Consider the following 10218-nt stretch of genomic DNA (forward strand, 5'->3'; position numbering starts at 1 on the left):
GGAATATAAGCTTGCGTATGTCACGACAGTGACTTCATCTGTGACATATTTGATTCGCGCCGCATACACGGGTGATGATATGTGCGTAGCGCTGATACGGTCTCTGGGGAGCAAGACATTTGGCGACTCGGACAAGAAGTTGTCATCGCGACTGCGTGCACAGTTATACCAATAGTAGTTGAATAACGGTCAGCTGTATAATAGCACCGGTTCAACGGATATGCCACGAATTGTGGTTCATCACGATGAGGATTTGAAAACCGTATTCTCTATGAGGCCCACAACACCCCACTCAGTGGTCATCTCGGTCGTGAAAAGACCTACAGCTTTGCGAATTAGCACTACTTGGGGTCCAAGCTGTTCAAACCCTATGTACGCACGTGTGAGACGTCTCCAAGGGTAAACCTCTCTCCGAATGCGGCGGCGTCGCTGGCCAGTTTGTCGAAACCCTCCGGGTGCTAACAGTCCATGAATTTGGACTTCGTGTTCGGCTAGCCAAAGGACTCGGTGGGTAGCACGGGTGCTGTGTCGTCGTCGACTGTTTGACCAAGATGGTTTATCTTGCGGTGGTGCCTGACACCACCGACGGTGTCGGCTCAGCGGCGCTGTTTGTCGATCGTGTCTTTCGGCAACATGGACCACCGAAGTTAATTGTCGTTAACAGAGGCCCACGCTTCACTGGAAAGTTTGTTCGACGATCTTCAAGGCGCTGGGCACCAAGCTGGATATGTTAACAGCGGACCATCCGCAGACCGATGCTCAGGCTGAGCGCGTGATTGTGTTGTCGAGGACGGCCTTCGCAGCGTCTGCGATGAGACACCGAGGCGCTGGAGCGCCATGCTGTCACTCGTAGAGTTCGCTCTGGACAATGCAGTGCTTTCGTCTACTGGCTGCACGCCGTTCTACGTGAACGGGCTCGTTCATATCCGTGTCTTGGCGATGCCGTTATCCCATGGTCCAGGCCTTGATAGAGGAGGAGTGGCCGAGCTGCTGGCTGATGTCAGCCCTCTCACTATCGGTAAAGAACTCGAAGACTTCCTGTCTACCAGATGAATGTCTTATGACACGTTCGTGATGCGATGGCTGAAAGCCAAGACATGCAGACAGAAGAGGAATAGGAAATGCTAAAAACTTTCAGGTCAGAGACCTTGTTTTATCAAAGACTCAATCCCTTCCTATACATGCAATTTCTGCTGTCTTTAAGACGAGCTTTGTCCACGGTTCATCGGAACCTTTAACGTTATGGGTAAGCGGGGCCTTGCGTATACGCCGAACCTTCCAAATTGGATGCGCACACACCCGGTGTTTTTATGTGGGCTTGCCCAAGTTAAAGAATGAGTGAACGCAGAAGCATTGACGCTGGAGCGGCGCCCACAGGTGCTGACCACCCAGAAGCTAAACCAGCAACAAGCTTTGAGCACGGAGCCTAATGACCGCTATCTTCAACGGCACCAGGCGCTCCACTTTAGATGAGGCGACGCATTCGTCCGCCCAACAGCTAATGACCGCTCCGAAAGATGGCGATAGTTCTTAACGTAAGGTATCCGGTGCATAACGTGCTTTAAGCTCTCTAGGAAATTCGCGAATCTGTATGCGACCGATTGCGACGGACCTCGTCCTCAAGAGCTCGAAGAGCATCGCGAGTCACCGGACGGCGATCCACCCAGTAGATATTGTCCGCCGCCGAATCTTCTCGACGAGAGTGGTGGTGTTCACTATCACGTGGAACATCTTGTTGGTCGACGTCGTCGCCAGGGACAAGCCAAGTATCTTGTGAAGTGGCGGGGATATTTCGACTTCGCGAATTCGCGAATTCACGGGAGTTTGAAGTACCACTTCGGTAAGACTGTCCAGACGTCGTGTACGCTTGTGACTATAGAGATCATGACGCTCCGCGTCGTTGTACGCCCCGCGCTCCTCGATAATAACTAGATAAGCCGAAGGGCCATGAGATGAGCTCAAGGTATGGCCCTGAGATGCTACGGTTGCAGACTCGCCAGTGTGAGACACCACAGAGCTCGCAGGAGCGTGACGGATCAATCCATACATCGCAGGGAGACAATCCGAAGGAAGAAGGCGATGCGCCTTGAGTTTGGCAAACTCAAACCCGCCAGCTTAAGACACCACAGAGCTCGCAGGAGCGTGATAGTTCATTTCATACGTATCCAGTGGAGCAGCGTTTTCTATTAATTGGGACATTCGTAGGGAGACAATCTGAAGGAAGTCGGCGATGCGCCTTGAGTTTGGCAAACTCGAATCGAAGATGACATTATATTCGCACGTTCACTTCCTTGTTGTTCTGCTGTATGTAAGACAGCCAGGAGAGTTTTCGATGCCGCGGCACCCATCGCTCAAAGAGCTCTTCGTCATCTGAGCGGTTTTGCCAGGGGCGAACACCACAGGAATTATCCGCATCGCGGGAACAGGAGCGCCTCCTCGTTAAGCACGAAGTCGAGTGCGGTACGTATCCACCGATAATTCTAAGAAGCGAGCTCGAAAAACATTTTGTTCGTCAAGCTCAACTTGTGTAGTGATCGAGGGTCCGACTACGTAGACGCCCAACGATCGAGTAATCGCGTCCTTCGCTTCCGTAGCGGGGTCCGCCGAGCGAAAGCCGTGATCCACATGGGGATCAAGAACCGCCTGTGGATGCACGCGCATGGGGGCCGCCTTGCGGACAGCATCCAGCTGTTGCTTCTGTGCCTCTTCGCGGTCATTGGTATTGACACCACTTCCCCCGGAGGTCGATAGTTTAGATATCGGACACGGCGTCCGCAAGGGTTGAGCAGGGCTCATGTCGCAATGCTGGGGCACATCGCCCTCCTCTTCTTCCCATCCGAAGAATGGAGTATCCGACTGGTGGTCAGCCTTTTCCGAATTCTCGACGAGGTAATTAGTCGCCCGTGGCGGGCGCGGTGCACGGTCGGGGGTAGACATCGCGTCTGTGTTCTTGGTCGTGCGACACTGTCGCTGAAAATGCGCTGTGCGGCACTCAATTACCGAGAGCGTGGGCTGCGCCTCCCTCAAAGCCGCGGGCGTGCTGCCCGTAGCTGCACCGCGTGCAAAAGACGAAGCCCACAAACGTTCTCAGAAACAGCTAGGCTGCGTGTTTTTAGTGCCATAAATGCAAGGCTCATTGAGCGGAGAATGTTCAAAGGTGGTCGGCTCCTAAGGTATCGGAGTAGGTGCACTCAGCGCGCATTTGACGTCAGTCGTTGGACTCATAAGCTGTTGAGAAGATGCTATGCCCGTAGGATGCAAATTTAAAGTGAACATTTTTAGATCTTTGGTTCACAACCACATGCTACTTCTTGTTTTCAATATAAAAAACACTACCGTATTTGTTATTACTTACAAAGCACTGGTCTTCTCATCCCTTTATTCCATCCAGTAGCGTAGAGCGCACAGCCATTAAAGTTTCAGGCTGAATTAATCAAGAATACGGCATAATTTTTTTATTTACTGATTACATAACACCAAATCTCGAATGGTGCGGCAAGCCGCCGCGTATAGCACTCTCGTATACATTTTGGCGACTAGAGTGTTGAGACCTAAGACGTAATTACTGTCCGCAACGCAGTCGGGCCTAAAAAACGCTATACAGTAGAACCTGTCTAAATTGAACTTGCTGACTGCCTGGGAAGAGGCGGATTTCAATTTTTAGGTTTCAGAGGGTTTATAATTTTTGTATCGTTCCGACTCGGGACCATCACTTTTATATAACTTATAGAGGTTCTTAAATTGTACAAGTTCAATTTGGACAGGTTCCACTATAGTCCTAGTTGTGATAATGCATAAGTTTTGAACAGAGCGTATGTGTATTTTCACCTGCTTGGTATTATTAATTCCTTAAACCACAAAACTCACTTTCCAGCAGAAGCACCTACAGTAGCTTCCACCTCACCTGCAGATGCGTCAGGAATGATATCTTCCAGCTTCTCAAAGGCTGTGGCCTGTACCGTGTACAACCTTTTCTCTTCTTCAACAGCTTCCTGAAATTCACTGACGACCTTGAGCAACAAATCCTTTTTTATGTTTACAGTGGCAAACACTTGTAAAGCATCGTAGCCTGCATCTCGACATGAGATAAATGCAGATGCGTAAGCCACCATAAAAGGTGGATACAAGAGGATGATGTCCGTGCGATATGAGTATTGTACAAGCTGCCTATTACCATGATTCTAATAAGTTACGTGTCGTTTAAACGTGGCAACTCATTAATACACCTACCACGCAAGCTGAAGACATTCCTCGTGGATATCAAATTCGTCCAAGAGTCTACAACCATAACAAGCGGCATTAAAAATACAGCGTTTGACATTTTAAATCAAGGACTTGCTGTACTGGAGTAGCGGCGGGAACGGATGGTGCAAGATTAGGTCAAATTGCAAAGCCTCGATGACATAGAATTCGCATTCTAGGATGTCCTTGTCCTGAAACGTGTACATTGATTCGTCTTCATCGACGCCGGCTGGATCACGTAGATTGCACTTCAGAATTAATTATCAAGACGTCAACAAAGTTGTGATAACAAACTTTTCGTACTCGTAGTATAATGGTGTAGAACAGACGCAACTGTTGTCAATGACAACTGACTTTCCTCAACTTTGGACGCTAGGAAGAATACCGTTCCAACAACAAGGTGGGGATCAAAGTTTACAAAACTCTGTCTGCACTGCCAGTAGTAATTAATATATAAATACAGAATTGCCAGATTTGTGGTTGTCTTACGTCTGATAAAAGCGACGGTAGAAGATAATGGCAGTATAAATGATGATCTGACGGACCCTTAAGCGAGGCCCAATCTCCTCCAGCACTAAGATGTACGACAGAACTATAGTCAGCTCAATCCTGCTCAAATATTTCGCGTTGTGAAGCCTACTAGTTTTGACTCACACGATATGTTGGCGAGGTGAATGCTGTCGATCTCGTCGTCCGTCAAATGTTTGCGATCCTGTGGGTTCCTCTTTCGCAGGTCGCATTTGGTCACGTCTTTCATCCAGTACAAGCTGCCTCATCAACAAGATCATAACTTTAAGTATTCGAATGTGCTGTGATGCATGCGTTAATCATACTAATGTGTTGATTGCCAAAAGTTCATGCCCATTTTGTATTCACCAGCACGCTTGAAAAATAGTCAAGAGCGGTACAAATTTCTTTCAGAAAAATTGTTGTCATTATTGGCCAAAACCAGAACCTATCAACAATTTTTGTGACATCATAAGATGCTCATCCTCGAATTTTTGCCACCAAAACCGCGGGCACCCGCCAAAACTTGCGCATTTCGCCTCGTTCCGCGTAAAAACCAGACGTAAGATGACGGATTATACAATCCAGGTTCGTGCTTAAAGAATTCACTTTTCGATTCGCTATCAATCGAGTAACGACAATTGATAGTGTGTGAAAGATGTATCGCTGGAGGTTACCCGTGACGATGGAGACATCTCCCACACTAGGCTTCAAACCGATCTGGTGTTGCGCAAGGAGGTGGGTAACGCGCGTCTTGTTAGTGGTGACTCTATGATTTGGGTTGGCAAGAGTTTATTGTATCATAAAGACTCTACACTAGACTCAGTTCCCACACGCACTGTGCACGTGGAGAATGGCAAACGACGCTTCGTGTTTACCATTCCTCTGGATGCCGCAGGGAAAATTTTTTTTTTTGAGCTTAAGCGTCAAGTAGATGGTGTGGACATTCAAAAGAAAAAGCGCAAGATCCGTAAACAGCTGAGTCAATCCAAGGGCTTTACGCCTACTAACACGTTTATGAGCCCTAAGAAAAACATGTCGCCACTTGTTACGAGTCCACATCAGAATCCGACGATGGCTCTTAAACGCAGTCCCTTGACAGAAATCGGATCACCTCGGTTGCTATCTCCATTGCCAATAATTGAAAAAGGATTAAGCTCTTCGTTGACTTCACCGTTGAGATCACCTTTCCGATCTCCGTTTCGCAAAAAACCGCGACTTCCACAAAGTCCATCGAGCTGTGGGAAAGCGAAAAGTGGAAATATAAAATCACCACTGCGATCCCCAGCTCGAGAATGGCTAAGCCCTGTTCGATCTCTTAAGCTTCGAAACGGACCGACTCCACCGCATCTAGAGCATTACACCAGCCATACCTCTGATGTCCAAACTGCGGAAGATACAAACAAAGATGGCGGTGAAGCTCGTCGGAAATCGATCACTGGATCAATAAATAGGCGTGTTCGCTCACTTCAACTATTACTGGATGATGAGTCGAGTATCAAGGAGGCTGAGACACATGCTCAGAAGAAAATCACTTCGCACTTTTTACAGATAAGTTCACCTCCAAGCTTCTTAAACAAAACTGCTCGCGAACTGGATATGTCGGCAGAACCTTTATCAGGTGAGTCAGAGCAGTTAGACAACAAGGCAGAAGCAACAATTTCGAAGGCATGCGATTCGTCGGGGAATGGAATTAAGCAGAGTACTCATGGACTACTTAATTTAGGCAACTATTGCTACATGAATGCAATTGTACAGGCATTGGCAGTTCTTCCTGAGTTTGTACGTGCCGTTCGAGACGAGGATAACATGCTTAAAGTAATACGGAAACATTCACACCCTAGCGTGAAGGGCATGACGATAGAACAGATTAAGAAAATGTTCGATGATTGGCGGACAAGCGGTGACACCAAACATCTTATATTGCAGTATACCTTAAACCAGATACTCCAGAGTGTTATCAACGGCAGCAACACATCAATAAACCCGGAGCCGCTCAAAAATGTGATGGGAAAAAAAAATCCCATCTTTGCAACGTACGTGATGTTTCGATATGTATAATTTTTGTCACACATTACTTACCGCAGATAGCTTTTCTATTCATTGCCTCGAAGACACTATCAGCAAGACGCACACGAATTTTTGCTTAACCTCGTGACGGAATTCGAGCAAGAGCTTTTGCAAATGGTGCATGAAATAACCACAAAGATTCAGGAAGAAGCTAACGTGACTCCGCAAGTGCAGAAGGGCAGTTTAATGAAATTGTTCTGCAGTGGTCTGAAAGCGGAAAAAGTTCGGCATGGTGAAAGAGAAAAGTCATCTGAAGCAGATTCGGATCTCGTGTGCTGTCTTCCACCCGCCAAATGCTTTCGAGCCGAGTTCAATCGTACTTTGACCTGTCGGAATTGTGCATTTAGTCGCAAACAAGCCGAGACATTTTACGATTTCTCTTTGGACTTGCCGTATCACTCAGAACCCGAACCTATAGTTGACCAGGAGCCTCAATCAAATTTGTCACCCGAACGACAATGTTATTGCAATCTCACTCCTGTCAGAGTAGGAGAGGCCAACACATGTTATCATTGCTGCCCCAATGCGGCTTGCAGCTATCGAGAAAAAGTTGTGAAAGCTGTAGAATTTGCTCGATCGCCCGTAACAACACCCACGGTGCCACCGTCAAAATTTTCGGCCGCATCGCCACCTCAGCCACCACAGATAAAACTAGAAACACTGATTGAGAAACATTTTGAGACCGAGGTTTTGGAGTTAGCTTGTGAGAAGTGCATAGAGGGGAAGACAGCGGAGTCAGCGTACCAAATTAAGTCGCTTCCGTCCGTCCTCGTATTTCACCTCAAACGCTTCGAGGTAAACCCTCAATCTGGGTCGTTGTTTAAGCGCTGCGATCCGATCGTCCCCCCTGCTATTATCGACATGACAAAGTTCTTCAGCTACACCACTAGAACAGAAGGTGATTCGCGGTATATTTTGAAAGTACGTATCGGATAATTTTGCTCGATACACCTTGCCTAAATGTGCTTGCTTCCTAGAGTGTCATCCACCATCTTGGTAGAACTATTGACGAAGGTCACTACGTTGCTGACGTGTGTGATGCAAACGGTCAGTGGATTCGTCGAAATGATACGCATGAGTCAATGGTACGCTTTTTTTGGCATTTACTGGGACTAAAATAATTCAGTATCCATTACGCCACTTTTAGATTTCGGAAGACTACGCACTGCAAGCATATCGAAGCCAAGAATCTTGCTACATGTTTTTTTACGCTAAAATGGAGAGCAGCAGCGCTGACAGTGGCAAAGAAAATGTACCAGTCCGTTTATCGCATCAAGACGAGAATGACGAAGTTTCTTCCCAGCGACTGCAAAAGTCTTCGAGTCGTGGGTTGCGTGCATTTTTGTGACTTGTAAGTTATCAATTTGTGTTGATTGTGTATATTTACGCAGTATAATTTTTAAAATAGGATAAACTTGCCGAAGTGCTTGCTCATTTACCAAAATGCTCTTCTTTCCAAAATATTTGGTGTCATGCCCGATTCTTCCTCAATTTTCGAATACAACGCTTACACGATGGTTCGAATCCAAACGTGGCAACATCTCTTCTATGAAAAATTTCGATCAGTACTCGAAGCAAATCTACTTGACTTCAAAGTTGAGAAAGCGAATCAAATATGCGCTACGGTGATGGAGAGCTGTCCATTCTTTTCCGAATGCAACGGCTCTCATAACTAAAGCTTTGACTCAACGAGGCCTATCAATTACGATGGAATCTCTGAGATATACACAAAAGTTTCAAATCTGCTAAAATGTCTACTAGTACATAAAATCATGTAACGGAGAACGTGACGTCTCTGTGCACAATGACATATGATCACTGAAGCTGGCTTGTAAATCTGTAAGACGGATAAGGCGGCGTGTTTATTTTGCTCACAGCGATTATCACTTTTGAGCTAGAGTAAATTCGTCGTGTTAAGTTTACGAATCGATGGACGAGAGGCAGTATGTGCAAAATCAATATGCTGATGCCGGATAAAAAAACTAGGAGGTGAATGCAAAGAGCATATATTCTGCACAATTGTGCACGGCTTAGACTGGCACTGATGAGAAAATATGTGGCTCCGTATTCGAGAGGTTTATAGGACTGGTGGGATGCATTCTGTACATGTAATTATATTACGGACATTATGGCATCCGTTGCATTTCGTGTCTTTTGGTATTAAGTGCGCTAAATAGTCTAACTAGTTTTAATTGTAGAGTAAACACTAGATATAATTACTCGGTCCTAGATGGACCGAACTTTCCCTTTTTTGTGCGTTAGTTCAGGCGGTCTCATCGAGTCAAAAAATTCTCAATGCAAGGAGCACGGCAACACCGCTGCACTTGGAAGCACTTTTAGCCAATCTGACGGCCGAGCCGAGAAACACTACGATTAGAGAATGGAATTCAGAGTATCCTATGACCTTGCTCAAGGATTTCTAGACTTGGTTTAAAACGATTGTGCCTTTCTTTCGCCCAAAGGTCCAATAAATTGATGCCTTTAGGGCTAATAGGTAAACATTCGGCCGGATTCGCTCACCAGTTATGAGATTGCAGCTCCAGAACTGCCCAAACGGGGCGTCGGGTGGAAGCATTATTCATCTCTCCGCAAGGCGCTCTGATGTAGAATATCTATACATTTGGGCTTAGATGACTATGGATGAACAACGCTCCAGACAAGCAACAGTGCGTCGCACTTGTGATATTCCAGGTAGGAGTCCGTGCACACCAACGTGCCTTGTCTCTGTAGACGGGGTATTTCTTAAGTGGCCAGATTTAAAGCGAAATCCAATGAAAAATCTAATTGTACATACTTTGACTGCAACGAACGCTATAACACAGTATGTTATCGAATTAACGATTACATGATAGGGGAACTACTTTAAACATCAACGACAATAGACTGTATCATGACATTAAATTGCATTAAAGTTTATACAATTTGTTTATACTGCCCTTTGAGGCGAAACGGGTGAGTTTCAAATTAACCCGTCAAGGAAAATGGAAACTGGCGGAATCTATCCAGAGATTACGAGCTTTTGGTGCTGCGATGGCGGCAGATCCGCTTCCGAAGCCGGTACAAGCTCCCAACTTCATGGAGAGCGTGCGAATCGCATATTGACCTTACGCGTTCCTTTTCCAAAGAACAGCCGGTGTAGCATAGATTGTAGTGTATAGTATTCGCCGCGAAGGCTGAACGAGGTACCGGAAAAATCTATAGACGCGCCAGAAGCGATGAAGTTCAGCCATGATGTTCGCAGAAAAGATCTCGTAGCTGCTGAGCATTCACATGTATTTAATTGACTTTGTGTGCCTCATATGGGTTGTGGATATTGGGATCCAGCTCAAAAACCGACCAGGTTGTTGGAAATGCACCTGGAACCTAGGTGCGGCTTGCATGTGACCCACACGCAACCCA

At 46.4% G+C, this 10218-nt stretch overlaps 4 protein-coding genes across 4 annotated transcripts; 2 read left to right on the top strand and 2 right to left on the bottom strand.

Moving 5' to 3' along the window:
• Positions 1-2439: 2439 nt before the first annotated feature.
• PHALS_13425 (uncharacterized protein) lies at positions 2440-2937 on the bottom strand (the record flags this gene model as incomplete). The annotated part of the gene is made up of 1 exon (XM_024729178.1): positions 2440-2937. One exon carries the CDS (start codon positions 2935-2937, stop codon positions 2440-2442), a length of 498 nt encoding a protein of 165 aa, XP_024579581.1.
• Positions 2938-3863: 926 nt separating this feature from the next.
• PHALS_13426 (hypothetical protein F443_06555) lies at positions 3864-5101 on the bottom strand (the record flags this gene model as incomplete). The annotated part of the gene is made up of 7 exons (XM_024729179.1): positions 3864-4167; positions 4231-4278; positions 4345-4471; positions 4546-4670; positions 4732-4816; positions 4897-5009; positions 5076-5101. The coding sequence occupies 7 exons, from the start codon at positions 5099-5101 to the stop codon at positions 3864-3866; spliced, it is 828 nt and encodes a 275-aa protein (XP_024579582.1).
• A 215-nt stretch (positions 5102-5316) lies between these two features.
• Positions 5317-8167, top strand: PHALS_13427 (ubiquitinspecific protease; the record flags this gene model as incomplete). Its single annotated transcript, XM_024729180.1, has 5 exons — positions 5317-5337; positions 5398-6785; positions 6864-7740; positions 7797-7904; positions 7967-8167. 5 exons carry the CDS (start codon positions 5317-5319, stop codon positions 8165-8167), a joined length of 2595 nt encoding a protein of 864 aa, XP_024579583.1.
• PHALS_14691 (uncharacterized protein) lies at positions 8166-9029 on the top strand. Its single transcript, XM_036407563.1, has one exon. The coding sequence runs from the start codon at positions 8292-8294 to the stop codon at positions 8493-8495; it is 204 nt and encodes a 67-aa protein (XP_036263256.1). The 5' UTR covers positions 8166-8291; the 3' UTR covers positions 8496-9029.
• Positions 9030-10218: the final 1189 nt, after the last annotated feature.

This window comes from Plasmopara halstedii (assembly GCF_900000015.1).
Source record: "Plasmopara halstedii genome assembly, contig: Scaffold_658, whole genome shotgun sequence".
NCBI classification, from domain to species: Eukaryota; Oomycota; class Peronosporomycetes; order Peronosporales; family Peronosporaceae; genus Plasmopara; species Plasmopara halstedii.

Coding starts and splice junctions, on each gene's coding strand:
- PHALS_14691 (XM_036407563.1), top strand. CDS start 8,292: ATGCCCGATTCTTCCTCAATTTTCGAATACAACGCTTACACGATGGTT.